Raw genomic sequence first — 17049 nt, forward strand, 5'->3', positions numbered from 1 at the left:
GATTTCTTCTGCTGTCGCATCATCAACTTTCTGACGTTTTGAAGCATGATCTTCAAGTCCTGGAGACAAAAAATCACACATAACCATCATATCTGCGCACACGGTGCGAAATGGCTGCCCTGCAACAAAGGCAGCACTAAGGCGCAATGTCCACGATCGTGGACGCGGTATTTTACGCACCCTTTTTGACGTTATAAATAGTTTCTAGTTGCAAAAGTCTTGTTTATTGGCATGAGGTATCTCTTAGCTCTTACTGACAAGTGCATAATTTCATGCCACCTCGAATGAAACATAGCAAGGGCTTGAAAAGTGAGAGCCACTTACGTGCGCCGCCGTAAAACGTGGAGGCGTCCATCTTTGAGAGTTGTTTTTGTAGTTATTTTGTGTCAGCTGCGGCAGATGGCGCCACGGGTCGCTGCAGCAACATGTAGTGATAGAGAGAGCACTGGTTGCGCGCGAGATTCAAAGTAAATTTCGAGATATTGAGCTGTGAAGTTGGCGTCCACAAATGTGGACGCTGCGCCTGAAGGGGTTATTCCTCGCAGAGAAGCGCCTCATTCAATTGTGATGGGTAATTGCGCACTTTTTTTCTTTACAATCAGCTATATGACTTGACCAGGAATGTGTTTTTTTACCTAAACATTGACTCTATGTCTTACTCTATCAGGTCTAGCTCAACTGTGACACATTCTTTAAAGGTAACGGTGATGCGGCTTGCCGACATAATGGTTTTTTGAGCTTCAGGCTTAAACTTCGTGTGGTAAGCGACGTCGTTTATTTTACGCAAACCCTAAAAACACCTTCAATACCTTCAAACAGTACTATAATATCTGAGGCGTCCACCGCATATACGCTGAAATTCAGTCCCAAATGTTCTCACCTTCCTTTCAGTGTAACAGGAAGTTCTCCTTTCACAATGAAGAACAGGGCTGTAACCAATTTTGTAGCAGCAGCTATCAGGAGCTCATCCTATGAGATGCCTTTTCCTTGTACCCCCGAAACATTCACTGCATAGAGGAGAAAGTTTGCGCTGGCTGTGTCATTACAATTTTAGAACATCCTTGGGAATGGCGTAGCTGTTGGCCCCGGTATCAATCTTGCACATGATGATGGATCTAGCGACATCTAATGTAAGCTACCAAGGTGATGCTCATCAAATGGGTTCATTTGCAACCTTTGTAGGAAATAATGCCGATCCTTTGCCGCGTGCATCTGCTGAATTCAGAATTCTTGATTCCTTGTTCCGAATTGTGGTTTTAGACGAGAATTGGTTTCGGCTACCTCACTTGTAATATTGGTTGCCTTCAACAGGACACCTTGCTTTTAGGAGCTTGCTCGGCAAGCTTCTTATGCTCGCGGCCTGTTTGGTATCGTCGGCGTGTACACCAGTTTTTCTAGTGTGCCCTTCTCTGGTCGTCGCTCAAGGTTGCTGCTCCCGTGACCGGTGATTCCAACAATGCTCACTAGATGGCACAGCGCCACCCAAATCGTCGGTTGTCGATAGCTCACGCGCTCGCCTCCTCGCGGCTACGTCCACTTAGTTCTCGTCACTTCGTAGGCACAGCTGCACGTGGCAAGTTCCTACATGAGTGTTACGCATAGTTACGATATCCTCCAGAACCCTCTAACCTGCCTGCTCTCAACCCCATTGAAGAGTGCCTGATAGCTCCACGTCTACCATTTATGAGAGTTAGGTATATGACTCACTGCAGCGGCAGTATGGCATAAAGGGGCAAGTGATTAAAGCGCCGATCGACATGGCCAACACTGCGCAGTGCTGGCTGCGGAACGTTGCTGACAGTGCGGTCTTCGATGTACACATGATGCACCAGCTCGTAAACAAGCCTTCCTATAGAAATGGCCTCGCCAAGAAACGCCCCGTGCACCTCCGAGCAAGCTTTTCTATCAATGTTAACGGTTTTAATATTGCGGTTTTGAATATGGCTGCGAAGCCAAAGCTCCGGTACGCAAGAGAGTGGTTCCAGTCTTTAGGAGGGTCCGTTGTTACGAAAATTGGGGCGCGTGTAGTCTGCATCGGCGCCATTGGCGACTGGTTGCAGCACCCAGTCCACAGAGCCATTGAGCAGGCGACAAACGAGCGCCACCCATAACGCTCACTGATCCTGCGCGAAACTAGTAGTTCCCGCAGACGACCGGTGGTAGCACCGAGCAGACGACACGCGCTCCGTTGTATCCTTTAACAGTTGACTCCTTTTTAAACATCTCTCCTTTGCGGTGTTCGCCGGGATCTTCTGAAATTCATTAATACAATTCTGTCCTTGCTCTTCGGCACTGTGAATTTCATTGGTTTTGTCATACGTACAAATTTCCGCATGGAGTTTCTGCTGCGAGCTCTTGTTTTTCATTCCCAGTATAATTACACTGCGCAGTAGTATGTCATCTAGTTAACCTAATGGGCGCTTACGGGCGCTAATTATAATGCCAAAAAAACCGCTTGCTGAAAACTTCAACCTCTCGCTGGTCGTGAGAGCCAAAGTGAATTGTGTTGATTGTGAGATTCGTTGCTGGTTTGAAGTGGGCTTCAAACTTTTCCTGGGCTTGTCTACGTTTTGTTTCTCATCGTCAACTGCAAACTGAAAGATATAGAACGCTCGCCATTCTTGTTCGTCAATTATCGCAGGAAAAGTCAGTGCTTGAACTTTTTTAGGCCGTTGCTTCAAAACGGTAGCCGTAGAGTACAAACCAAATTCACTTTTCGATGCAGTCCAGCTGTGAAGAAACTCAGTTTCACCGCAATTGTGAAGAAATGAATGTGATAGCAATAATTTAGAAACGTAACATTGAAAACGGCAAGAAGATTGAAACGTGCAGCGTGCTGCTCACTCACAAATGACATTAGAAAACAACACGCACAACGTTTACAGCTTTTAAGAACGTTTACAACGTTTACAGCTTCACGCTGAACACGCTGTTTAAACAAAGCTGAAGCACGAAGCGTATTCAATGGTACAGATATGAGTGCAAACTAACGAGTGTCCAAGCTCTTACTTCGCTGTGTTTGAGAAGTGAGATCTTTACGCAAACGGGTCCTTGCAAGTGAGCGACGTGACTAAACGAAACCTTTCCGGTGAAAGGCGAAGACACACGATCCTGCCGACTTAAGGATAAGTAAGCGCGCACAAGCACCTAACCAACCTACCACATCTTAGGGGCAAAGTACGAGATACCGTTCGCACATCGCGACGAGCTAAGTACCGAGCACAGGCGGCTTTTTTTTCTTTCTTAAGTTTGCTTATATATAGGTACCTATACGGATACGGTACATGACGGTGGCGGCGACGGCAAAAACCAGCGGAGACTGTCCATATGATTACTATACCAATAAAACTTCGTCAGTAGTGTGGGTTGGACTTGGCGGTGGAAGTAGCGTCGATGCCGTATTGTTGCTTAGTGAGCTCTTTTTGGGCCATGTCGAACACAGAGGCGGGTGTTTGCAAGTCTAACGGGATAGCTAAACGCATTGCCCTGCACTTCTGATACAATATTGACGCGAGTGGGCAACGTCTGAATAAGCCGCAGAAGATTGGTAAGTGGAAGACTTGGTAATAATTCATAATGTATGTGAGTGAGCAAAAAACGGATGGAAGCCAGGAGAGAAAATGAGAGAGAAGCGCAGGGTATCAACTGAAGCTTATTTTACTGAACTTCTTGCAATAAAGCTTTATTTGATAGTCGGCCTTTGTTGGACTCTGCTTCTTGTTTCCGCCCGTTTCTTGCACCATTACGTGTACAATGAGCCTGAATAAGCCTTTACCATCAAATACGGCACTGCTTATAAAAGGCACACGTACAATGAAACATGCAGAGTGGGCACCTATCTAGGGCGGGTGTACACAGAACAAACTTTAGTTACATTACATTCTTGCATATTCCCCAAATAAATAGCGGCCATAGTGATATTTACATTTGTAATGAGGTTTATTGGGCGAACCAAACGGGCAGGTGGAAGATTCGAGATAGCGACAGGACGAGGAAGATGGAGGAGCTCGAGCGCCGATCTCGTGGTGCCTTACTCTGCGATGATGCTTGTTGTTCCCTTTTCTTGTCATTATTCCTTCATTATAATTGCCCCCATCAAGAAAGATCAAGCCATCCTGGCGTTCTAACAGGTGGGAACGAGCGGGTCTAAGTACGGCTTCAAGCGGTCCGCGTGAACAATGTGCGCACGCCGACGATGGTCACCGAGTGGCGTAACTGGTTCAATGGCGTAATTTAAGGGCGATGTGCGCTCTGCCACGCGGTATGGACCATGGTAATTTGAAAGTAGTTTGGTAGACAAACCAGGTGCAAAGGGTGGTACATACAGCCATACAAGGGTTCCAGGGGCGAACTTTGCGTCAGGAGGGCGGTCGTCATCGCGGGCCTTTTTCTGCCGTTGCTGGTCAGCCGTAGTAAGCTGCTTCGCTAGTTGGCGGTATTCTTCGGCGTGACGGGTGGCTTCAGACACGGTCGTGCACTCAGATACATCTGGTGCGTATGACAGCAAAGTGTGAAATGTGTGCGATGGTTGACGTCCGTATAGAAGGTAGAATGGGGAAAAGCCGGTGGTGACTTGAGTAGTGGTGTTGTACGCGTAGGTCGCAAACGGAAGAACCAAGGCCCAGTTCGTTTGGTCAGATGCCACATGCATCACAAGAATGTCACCCAGGGTCCGATTAAACCGCTCAGTCAGGCCATTCGTCTGAGGGTGCTAAGCAGTACTCATCTGGTGTACAATATGGCACTGACGAAGAAATGCTTGGACTACGTCGGATAGAAATACACGGCCCCGGTCACTGAGGAGCTGGCGAGGAGGGCCGTGACGCAACACAAACCGATGGAGGATGAAAGATGCGACGTCCTGAGCGGTCGCCGTAGGAAGAGCAGCGGTTTCGGCGTACCGTGTCAGGTGATCTACAGCAACGATAGCCCCCGGTTACCTGCTGTGGTCAATGGCAGTGGTCCATAAAGGTCGATTCCGACGCGATCGAATGGGCGGTCAGGGCACGCAAGCGGCTGTAGTGGAGCTGCTCCTGCATTCGGTGGCTGTTTTCGTCACTGACACTCGTGGCAGCCGCGAATAAACTGTCGAACAAAAGTAAACATCCCACGCCAGTAGTACCGCTTTCTTAAACGTTCGTAGGCCTTGAAGACACCGACGTGAGCGAATTGTGGTTCGGAGTGAAATGATGCACAGATTGTAGAGCGCACCTTTCGGGGAATAAAGAGCAGCTACTTCCTGCCGCCTGGTGAGTAATTGCGCCGGTACAAGAGGCTACCTTCAATGGTGAAGTGCGAAGCATGGCGTCGCATTGCTCGAGTGGTGGAAAGTGTCGGTACCCCAGATAAGACGTCCAGAAGCGAAGTTATCCATGGATCGTCACGCTGTACAGAGGTCATTGTGTCGATGTCAAGAGCGGACAGCGCGTGTTCTATAGAAGATATAGAGGCAGCCTCAGTGGACAGTGGTGATCGCGAGAGCGCATCAGCATCGGCATGTTGGCGGCCGGAATGGTACACAACGCGGATGTCATACTCTTGAAGTCGCAGAGCCCAACGAGCAAGGCGACCCGATGAATCCTTCAGCGACGACAACCAACATAAGGCATGATGGTCTGTAACTACAGCAAAGGTGCGGCCATATAAGTATGGGCGAAATTTCACAATCGCCCAAAGTATGGCTAAGCACTCTTTTTCGGTAACACTGTAGTTTACCTCAGCCTTGTTGAGCGTTCTGCTGGCGTAGGCGACGACATACTCAAAGAATGCAGACTTGCGTTGAGCGAGAACTCCACCGAGAACGACACCGCTGGCGTCTGTATGGATTTCAGTTGCAGCCGTGGGATCATAGTGGCGCAATATAGGCGGTAATGTCAGGAGACGGCGAACAGTGGTAAATGCGTGATCACATTCAGAAGACAATGATGAGATGTCGTTGGCACTGCTTGAAAGTTGGGTCAAAGGGGCAATTATGGAAGCAAAGTTGCGCACAAACCGACGAAGGTAGGAGCACAATCCTACGAAGCTGCGTAACTGTTTTACAGTCGTCGGTTTGGGGAATTCAGCGACTGCGCGTAGTTTAGCCGGGTCGGGAAGAAGGCCATCCTTTGATACGACGTGACCGAGAATGGTGAGCGTCCGAGCAGTGAAGTGGCATTTCTTGAAATTCAGTTGGAGCTGCGCATTCTTCAGACACGTGAGGACATGTTTCAGGCGTAAAAGCTGTGTTGCGAAATCGGGTGCGAAGACGACGATATCATCGAGGTAGCAGAGGCATATGTTCCATTTCAAACCCCGCAGAACCGAGTCTATCATGCGCTCGATTGTGACCGGTGCAATGCAGAGGCCGAAAGGCATGACATTGAACTCATATAGCCCGTCCGGTGTCACGAAGGCTGTTTTTGGACGATCACCATCTGCTAAGGGCACCTGCCAATACCCCGAACGCAAATCTAACAACGAAAAAAAGTCGGCACCTTGTAAGCAATCAAGGGCGTCATCAATCCTGGGCAAAGGGTATACGTCTTCGCGAGTGATCTTATTTAAGCGTCTATAATGAACGAAGAAGCGAAATGTACCATCCTTCTTCTTAACAAGAACGACAGGTGATGCCGATGTACTTTGGGAAGGTCGGATAACGTTACGCTTGAGCATATCGTCAACCTGTTCGGTAATAACCGGACGTTTCGTGGCGGAAACATGCTATGGTCGTTGTCATACTGGCGTGTTGGAACCTGTGTCGATGCAGTGAAAAAAACTGAGAGTTCGGCCAAGGGTAGGTTGAGCAACGTCAAAGCATTCACGAAACTGGTAGAGCAGCTGAAGGAGCTCAGAGCGTTCAGATGGCGATAGTCCGTCGGCAATCGATCAATCGAAAAGCTCGGAAGGTGGTATATTGGAATGGTTGAGGGCACTGATGGCGTAGTAGTTACCGGAACAATCTGGCGGCATGGTAAAAATTAGTTCTTTATCAATGGCATGCACGTGTCCAAGAGATTCACCTTGAAACAGTTCGACGGGATACGAAAGAGGATTGATGAGGCAAAGAGCACTGCTTCCTTCAGAAATAGAGAGAGTTGAATAAGGCAGAAGAAGTGATCTTCAGCTGAGGAAGAGGCTTGATAGTTCAAAGAATGCAGCTTCGTTCCTAATGCCGTCACAGAACACGGAGAGCAACACAGCTGCCGTCGGAGGAATTTCAGTGCCTTCTTTGACGACGAGTTTGTGTACGGCGGGCTGAATGCGGCTGGTTGGTTGGTCGTAAAACGAGAAAAGTTCAAGGTCCGATCTTGCACAATCAATAACGGCATGGTTATGCGATAAAAAATCCCACCCAAGTATCATGTCGTCTGAGCATGACGAAAGGACAATAAACTCAACAGTGTGGTGGTCCTTCGTGATCATCAGTCGGAGGGTACAGGCGGCTACAGGCTGAACCGGTTCCCCGTTCGCTGTTTGCAAGGACATCATATTAAGAGATGTCGTCAGTTTTCGGAGCTTGTGGCAAAGGTTAGCGTCTATCTCGGAAACGGCAGCACCAGTATCCACTAGAGCATATGTTCGAGTACCTTCTATAAAAACTTCGACAATATTTGATTGCAATGTCCGAGGACTTGAGCATTTCGACCGCGCAGTTCTTGCCTCCCGAACAGCGGCGGTTAGTTTCCCTCGTGTTCAGGAGCTGGCTGACGACGCATGGGTGACAGAGAGCGATGACAGGGTGAAGGTGAGCAACCAGACATAGTACGCGGACATTCCCGTGAAGACGAGCTTGAGTGAGGGTCAGAATTTTCCAGACGGGATGGAGGAAGGTCCATGAAGCTGTTCTGTGCCCGGGCGTCTGTGTATCCCGGCACGCGACTACGGCAGTAACGGGCGATATGGCGAGGGCCGCCGCACGCGAAACAGATGGGCCGGTTATCGCGCGTTCTCCAAGTATTGGTGACGAGGGGAGGAGCCTATGCGGCAGACGGGTGATTTGAGGCTGTGGTGGCAATGGGAGGAACCCAGGTGGTGGACAGCTGAGTCGGGGCTGAGGTATACGGCAGTCCCTGGAACGGCGGGGGGTGGTGTGACTGCTGCCGCTTTAGCGCCTCAGCGTAAGTAAGAGGCAAGGTGACGGGGGGCTCCTGCAAGGCACCGGTATAGCCTCGGAAATCTGCTCCTGGACTACATGTCGGAGCATGGGAGCCAATGGTAGATGGTGTCGCAGTGGCTGTTGATGCGAGAGCTCCTGGCGTTGAGCGAAAGGCAGCAGAGAAAGCTGCCGAGCCACTTCCTCTCGCACGAAGTCTTTCATTTGTGCGAGAAGGTTTGTCTGGTCAGTCATAACGTCCAGTGCGGTCTTGGTTGGATTGTCTGGAATGAGCGTCGCGTCTGAGCTCGTTGCCTCCGTAATTCATCATAGCTTTGGCACAAGGTCACTACTTCTGCCACAGTGCTAGGAGACTTCGCGAGAAGCATCTGGAAAACGTCATCCTCTACGCCCTTCATATTGTGCTGTATCTTCGCACTCTCGCTCATGGAAGCATCCACGCGCCGGCAGAGATCGATCCCATTTTCTATATATAATGTGAAAGTTTTACCTGGCTCCTGTGCCCGTGTGCGCAGACGTTGTTCGGCGCGTAGCTTCCGTAAGACAGGACGACCAAAAACGGTTGATTGATTGATATGTGGGGTTCGACGTCCCAAAACCACCATATGATTATGAGAGACGCCGTAGTGGAGGGCTCCGGAAATTTCGACCACCTGGGGTTCTTTAACGTGCACCCAAATCTGAGCACACGGGCCTACAACATTTCCGCCTCCATCGGAAACGCAGCCGCCGCAGCCGGGATTCGAAACCACGACCTGCGGGTCAGTAGCCGTGTACCTTAGCCACCAGACCACCGCGGCGGGGCGACCAAAAACGGTGCATAACGCGTCCTTGAAGGCAGACCAATTCGCGAACTCGGTTTCGTAGTTCGTATACCACAGCTTAGCCACGTCAGTGAGATAAAAATTGCAGTGCCTAACTTAGCAGCGTCATCCCACCTGTTGGGTCCACTGACTTTCTCGTATGACGGCATGCAGTCCTCGACGTCCTGGTCTTCAGTGCCGGCAAAGATCGGGGGGTCTCGCTGATGAACCGGGCCGGGGCAAGTAGCGGCCGCGAGAGGTACTGTTTGTTGGGCAGCGTCAACTTGCATGGTCGATGGCAGGGTGCGGGATCGGAGTTCCAGGTTGTAGGCGATGTGGTTACCCAGCACGATCCACCAAATGTAATGAGGTTTATTGGGCGAACCAAACAGGCACGTGGAAGATTCGAGATAGCGACAGGACGAGGAAGATGGAGGAGCTCGAGTGCCGATCTCGTGGTGCCTTACTCTACGATGATGCTTGTTGTTCCCTTTTCTTGTCATCATTCCTTCATTATACATTGAACGATAACAGATAAATTCACAATTTTATCCAAGCGAGCTCACCACTCTTACTTCTGTGTATGACATGGTATCCTGATTATATCCGATTTTTATTTTTGCTTCATCTCAAAAGTAGTGAATAAATGAGCAGCAAGCATGAGGGTGCACTTTTGCTAGAAAATATGCTGAGCTGTATTTTTTGAATCGATATGATTGTGAAGTTCTAGCTAGAAGATAAAGCACTAAAAGGGTTGATGCTTGGTCTTTTCACAAACATGTGAACAGTGGTTGCAAGTCAATTTTATTGTTTCGCTGAAATTTGGAATGTGGTAATATGAGTTAAATTGAAGCTGTCGAAAGAGATTTCATCTCGCAGTAGATAAGATGCTAACCCATGCGTGTCGCATGGAAATTTTTTTTATTTTGGTGGCGCTCTTGTTTTCCACCCTTCGTCGCTAAGCTGCCAGCTGGGCACAAAACTCTTTGCGAAGTCTCCAGGAAAAACGTGCTTTGCAACTACGAGTGGCAATTCAAACTGCGAGAAAATGGCAAAGGTTGCAGGAGACTTAGGACGCGCACCACGTCGCATACTCTTAACTTTATACGTCAACTTCCCCATTCATTCCGTCTTGAACTAGCTTTGTTTTTCTTTTTGTAAAGTGTGAACTGCGGAGAAACCATGTGTTGCTCGTATGATTTTTTATTGAGTCGTACTTAGACACACACGGTTTCTTGTCATTAGTGTTGCAATCAACCATTTTGGAATTCTCTTGAGAAAATGGCGTCTTCGAATTGCTAAAATGTATAGGAGGACCGAATCTTCTCGGTGTGTTTGGACCAATATACGCCCCAAGAATATTTATGAAAAAAATATAACTTCTAATTACGTCGTTTCCCTCCAAAAAGCTATTCGGAGGTCTTGCTGCGAGTATAAATTTGATTAACCGTCTGAACAGGCACGAAGAAAAACTTCATTGAAGCATCATATCTACAGCGTTGTGCATGTGTGTATCACATATCACATTGCATGAAACCGGACTGAACCACGATTGTTGCTCAGGCATTGTCGTTCTTCCTTTAAACGAAGTGTTTTCCTCTCTCTCTCGCACACACACACACACACACACACACACACACACACACACACGCACACACACACACACATCTCGGTTATGCATAGCATAGCCATAGGATGAACTTGCTGGCTAGTCGGTAGAACATCTACAATCGGAAAACAGCGTGGTGACAACTAGTGTGAAGCATAGGAAGGAGCAACACACCACACAAAACGCTACCTCAAGTATTGATTGATTTGTGGGGTTGAACGTCCCAAAACCACCATATAATTATAAAAGAGGCCGTAGTGAAGGGCTCCGGAAATTATTACCACCTAGGGTTTTTTAACGTGCTCCCAAATCTGAGCACACGGGCCTACAGCGTTTCCGCCTCCATCAAAATCGCAGCCGTCACCGCTGGGATTCCATCCCGCAACCTGCGGGTCAGCAGCCGAGTACCTTAGCCACTAGACCACCTTGGCGGGGCGCTATCTCAAGTAAAAATTATTCTAGTGTAGAATGAATAGGGGGCCATTCGTTATTTCACATCTATAATGATTCCTTTAACACATTTACTTGCTGACAGCCAAGGTATCTTGGCATGGTCGTCTACCTGTGACGACCCATTTGCGAAATTACGTCAACTTCTGACATCGCCGCCGATCTTTCGTCACTTCAACCCAGACGCCCCTACCGACACCCACACGGACGCTAGTGGAGTCGGCATTGGCGCTATGCTTGCACAGCGAAAGTCTGGCTTCGATGAGTACGTCGTTTCTTACGCGAGTCGCACTCTGACCAGAGCTGAAGAAAATTATTCGGTCACGGAGAAAGAATGTCTAGCCATCGTTTGGGAATCGCTGGGTGGTTGTCGCTATTGATCATCTGACACGGTATGCTGAGACTGCCGCGCTGCCAGAGGCTACATCACGTGAAGTCGGCTTATTTATTCTTCACAAACTTGTTCTTCGCCACGGCACTCCTCACCAGTTACTCAGCGACTGTGGACGCACGTTCCTCTCAGAAGCCGTAAAAGACCTCCTGCGTGAATGCAATGTTGTTCATCTAACGACCAGTGCGTACCATCCCCAAAACAATGGCATGACTAAACGCTTCAATTGCACTTTTGGCGACATGCTGTCCATGTACGTATATGCTGACCACACCAACTGGTTCCGTATACTACCATTTGTCGCCTATGCGTACAACAGCGCCAGTCAGTCCACGACTGGATTTTCTCCCTTCTTTCTTCTATATGGCCGTGAACACTCCTCATTTATGGATACTACTCTGTTGTATCGCCCGGATACTTCGGAGTCTGCAACTCTCTCAGAAGTCGCCACCTATGAGGAAGAATGCAGGCAGCTAGCACGTTCCTTAACAACACAAGACCAAGCACACCAAAAGGACCGCCATGACGCCAACCTGCATCCCCAGTCATATTCGCCTGGAACATTGGTGTGGCTTCGAGTTGCCTCCTCAACTCCAGGGCTTTCTTCAAAGCTGCTGAATAAGTATGAAGGCCCCTACTGCATCCTGCGTCAAGCATTCTCGGTAGACTATATTGTCGAGCCCGTACAGTCATCCACAGACCGCCGCCGTCGCAGCCATGAGACTGTTCACGTCGACCGACTGAAGCCGCACTACAACCTACCAGTCGTACCTGTGCCTTAGGTTGCCAGGATGGCTCCTTTTCCGCGGGGGAGTGATTTGTAGAACGGATAGGGTGCATTTAGCAATGCCTGCAAAAGACGAGGAAGAGGATTGTGGTTTGTGCTCGTGATAGCTCTGATTAGGATCTCTGAGCGCTTGACCTTTGTTCGTTTTTTAATAAACGCGTCGTGGACTCAACGCTCAACGCGCACTATCATTAGCAATGAAGTAAAGAAATGCGTTCGTAGGAGCATCTTGTCACAAACAGAATACAATCAAACTGAGAAAAAGTAGGTAGAATTGAAAAGGGTGATGGAACGGTCATCACTGCATTACGGTGTATGTGCATGGCATGAGCGGATAAATTGTAAAAATTTACCTGATAGACCTGATTATTCTCTGTCCGATAATTAAATGGACCACGTGTTGATAGATTTTTATTGCTGAAACATAATGTACATGACAATTTCCCTTGGTATTTTATTACGGCTTTTTGCTAGGAAGTCCTATTTTTCAATTGTGGGCGTCACGACATTGCTTGGACTGTACACTTATATGACAGCTAGCAGCTATAGTTTTTTTTTTTACAATTGACATCATTCGGTCACCAGCATCGAGTGCTGGCTTCTGTAGCATAAATAAATATGAGGGACATCATCATCATTTAAAACTTGTGAATAAATACTGACTCTCCATAATTTTTGTCTTCCTTGTACTGAAAGATGGACGAGAGCGTCTCAAGTTTCAGATTATCTAAGTCATGACACCAATGTTATCGGGAGTTTCAGATATAGAAAACACGGCATAATAATGAGATACCGTGCATTGAAGAACTGAAATTTCGATCACCTGGTGCTTTTCACGCGCACTGACAGCGTACATCAGACGGGCCAATCGGATTTTGCTTTTATCGAAATGCTAGCTAGCACCGATGTCTGAATCGAAGCGCAGTCTGGAACCGGAAATTCGGTTTTACATGACGACTTGAACAGCGTGTAAAACACTCAAGGACCAGAAACCAATGAGCTCTCAAAAGGGGTGATTTATTGGCTGAGGTGGTGAACCAATGAGACTAGCGCTAAGTTCCAACATAAGTTTATTAAGGTGAACATGACAAAGCGAAAGCAAGACTGAGCACGTGTTAATCGCTCATTAATTGTGATTGAAGATCTGAGAGGAAAAGTGGCCTGCCAGACACAAAAATAGAAAGCAACACTCAAGAAAACCTAATAGACGTAGCACCTCAACTCGCACCCACACACCTACACACACACACACACACACATATATATATATATATATATATATATACATATATATATATATATACATATATATATATATATATATATATATATATATATATATATATATATATATATATATATATTGTAAAGAAGAGGAAGTACTCCGACGCAGAGGCAGCAGCATCGAGTGTGCAGCAGCGGCTCGAGCTCGGAAATTGCGGCTGGTGCATCGCCTTCCAAGCCTTCCAAGCATCGACCTTTCTGCTCAATAAATCTCCTTTATAATTGGTGGAGCCATGCGGGATACCGTCCCTTACACCTTCCCACTACCATCCTGGAACTCCGTTCTCGACTGCTAATTTCTGCTATGCCGGACGCCGATAAGCAGACGCTTCCATCTCTTCCGGCCACCTGTCCAGGCAGTGTTCCTCAGCGGGAGCCTCCAATCTTCAGTGGAACAGATGACAACGACGTTGAAGATTGGCTCTCGACTTTCGAACGGGTGAGCGCTTTAAACAGATGGACGGACGCGGACAAGTTGACACGCTTGTCGTTCTACCTCGCGGGTGTAGCCAGCCTTTGGCTTAGAAACCACGAGGCAGACGTCCGAACGTGGCCGCAATTTAAAACGTCGATTGTATCAGTCTTCGATCGACCTGCCGTCCGAAAACTTCGTGCCGAGCAACGTTTACGCACACGCGCACAAGAAACGGGTGAAACCTTCACAAGTTACATAGAAGACGTCGTCAATTTGTGCAGACGCGTGAACGCCGAAATGACGGAAGCTGAAAAATGTAGGCACATCTTCAAAGGGATTGACGACGACGCTTTTCAGATGCTCTTGGCAAAAAGCCCGACCACTGTTAACGACGTAATTAGCCTCTGCCAAAGCTACGATGAATTGCGGAAGCAGTGAGCTCTGACAAGACGTCCTCCAGCACACGATTTGGCATCGCTGTCTAGTGTGATCAATGGTCATGACCGAGCGTCACTAATAGCCGAAATAAAAGAATTTGTCCGCGAAGAAGTTGCACGACAGCTTTCCTTGGTGCCTTTCACACCAGAACCTACCACAACTTTACCATCGTCTCTACGTGACGTCATTCAAGGAGAGGTCGCCGAGGCCTTACCAGCTGCTCGCGAGCCCAATCTTGTGGCTGCTCCTCTCACCTACGCCGCGGCTACAGCCATGCCAACTCGCAAGGCGCCTGCACCTCCGTTCCAGCCTCGCGCGAGCTATCCCCCAGCTCCAGTTCACTGGACCAGCACTAACACCGCCAACCCGTGGCGCACCCTCGACAATCGCCCGATATGTTACGCTTGTCGATACCCCGGACACGTCGCAAGGTATTGCCGCCGCCGGACGCATATCACCAATGAAAACCGCCGTGAGCCTTTGTTCCCGCTTGACTCCAACGCGCGATACGGTTCTTCCACTCCAATGCCGGCCCGCTACCAGGACGACCACCGCCCTCGGTCGGGACGTCTTCGCTCGCCCTCTCCACGCCGCCGCTCGCCTTCCCCTATGCGTCGACGGCCCAAGCCTAACGAGGAGGAAAACTAGACGATGCAGTTCCTGAGGCAAGAACTGTGCAAGTTTCGGTTTGCCCAAGTCCTCATTTGTCACCTACCAATGTTATTGATGTGTTCGTCGAAAATATCCCTACTGTCGCTCTTGTAGATACCGGTGCAGCTGTTTCAGTTATAGATGCTGGATTTTGCCGCTCAATTCGTAAGGTTACGACGCCTTTCTCCGGATTATCGCTTCGCACAGCCAGTGCCCAACCTGTTCAACCGACCGCAGTATGTACAGCCCGCGTGACAATTCAGGACGTTCTGTATACGATAGAGTTCGTGGTTCTTTCATCGTGCTCCCATAATATTATTTTGGGATGGGACTTTTTGTCGCGTCATAACGCCGTAATCGACTGTGCTAGGGCTGAGGTTGAATTTTGCTCACTGGATGACCAAGCCTCCGTCGACACCCAGTCTGGCGCTAAACTTGTCGTTAGCGATGACACCTACATCCCTCCATGCTCTTTTGCGTTCGTGCCAGTTTCATGCAGCGCCATATCTGACGGCACGGTCTTCTTCACACCATCTCCAATATTCGTCGCCCGAAGAGCCCTCCCCCTGCCTTTTGCTGCTCTCGATCTTGTAGAAGGCTCAACCACAATGCCAATTTATAATCATGAGTCGTCGTCTTTATCCCTACTTTGTCACAAGTGCCTTGGCTACGTCGAGACAATCAGTTCTTCCAGAAATATATCAGTCCCCGAAGAGGTGCCTTCTACCTCCGTCTGTGAACTGGCTGTCGTCTTAGCGCCTGACTCAACGTCGGCAAACTTATTTCAACCATTCATCGCTGCAGATTTGACATCTTCGCAGCGTTCACAACTCCTCACCATTCTTGAGAGCTACCGCCATTCTTTCGACGTTGCACAAACATCTCTCGGCCGTGCCTTAGCAGTAGAACACCACATCGACACTGGGTCCCACTCACCGCTGCGACAACGACCATATCGCGTGTCCGCTACAGAACGCCGCGTCATTGCTGACCAAGTAGACGACATGCTTCGCAGAGGCGTCATTCGACCTTCACAGAGCCCATGGGCGTCTCCGGTGGTCCTCGTCAAAAAGAAAGACGGTTCTATTCGTTTCTGTGTCGATTTCCGGCGATTGAACAAGATCACGCTGAAGGATGTCTATCCACTACCGCGCATTGACGATGCTTTGGACAGTTTGCAGGGTGCCGAGTTCTTTTCCTCGTTAGACTTGCGGTCAGGCTACTAGCAGGTGCCTATGGCAAAGGCTGATCGCCCCAAAACCGCTTTTGTCACGCCAGACGGCTTATATGAATTCACCGTCATGCCCTTCGGACTTTGCAATGCACCTGCAACGTTCGAACGAATGATGGACAACATTCTGCGTGGACTAAAATGGAAGATCTGCTTGTGTTACCTCGATTATATTGTGGTCTTCGCCCCTAACTTTGACACACACTTTCGTCGCCTTCAGCACGTCCTTACTTGCCTAACTAACGCCGGTTTGCAATTAAACCTCAAAAAATGTCAATTTGCCATGCGTCAACTGAACATTTTGGGCCACGTTGTTTCCAAGGAAGGCATTCTCCCGGATCCCGAGAAATTGCGAGCTGTTACGGCGTTTCCTAAACCTGCCACCATCAAAGAACTTCGAAGTTTCATCGGCTTGTGTTCGTATTTCCGGCGATTCGTCCGAAACTTCGCGTCTATTATATCACCTCTCACGCAACTTCTCAGCAGCTGTAAAGACCTTTTATCGTGGTCCCCTGCCTGCGACGAGGCTTTCACCACCTTGCGACGGCTTCTCACGACGCCACACATTCTACGCCATTATGATCCTGAAGCTCCCACTGAAATCCACACCGACGCCAGTGGTGTAGGCCTGGGTGCTGTGCTCGCACAGCGTAAACCGGAGCATCAGGAATACGCCGTGGCATACGCTAGTTGCACACTTACCAAGGCTGAGAGCAACTACAGCGTCAGAGAAAAGGAGTGCTTGGCCATTGTGTGGGCCCTTGGAAAGCTTCGCCCATATCTATATGGTCGTTCTTTTGACGTCGTGACCGACCACCACGCGCTGTGCTGGCTTTCGACGTTAAAATACCCATCTGGCCGCCTCGCTCGCTGGGCGTTGAAAATTCAAGATTAC

The 17049-nt window shown here is 48.8% G+C and overlaps 1 protein-coding gene across 1 annotated transcript; it reads left to right on the top strand.

The window, feature by feature from the left end:
* The first annotated feature begins 11590 nt into the window (after positions 1–11590).
* On the top strand, positions 11591–12130 carry LOC142817532 (uncharacterized). The gene has a single exon (XM_075894564.1). It carries the CDS (start codon positions 11591–11593, stop codon positions 12128–12130), a length of 540 nt encoding a protein of 179 aa, XP_075750679.1.
* The last annotated feature ends 4919 nt before the right edge of the window (positions 12131–17049 follow it).

Source organism: Rhipicephalus microplus, chromosome 5 (genome assembly GCF_043290135.1).
Source record: "Rhipicephalus microplus isolate Deutch F79 chromosome 5, USDA_Rmic, whole genome shotgun sequence".
In the NCBI taxonomy this organism is placed as follows: Eukaryota; Metazoa; Arthropoda; class Arachnida; order Ixodida; family Ixodidae; genus Rhipicephalus; species Rhipicephalus microplus.

Excerpts from the sequence above, each read along its gene's own strand:
- LOC142817532 (XM_075894564.1), top strand. The coding sequence starts at position 11,591 with ATGCTGTCCATGTACGTATATGCTGACCACACCAACTGGTTCCGTATA.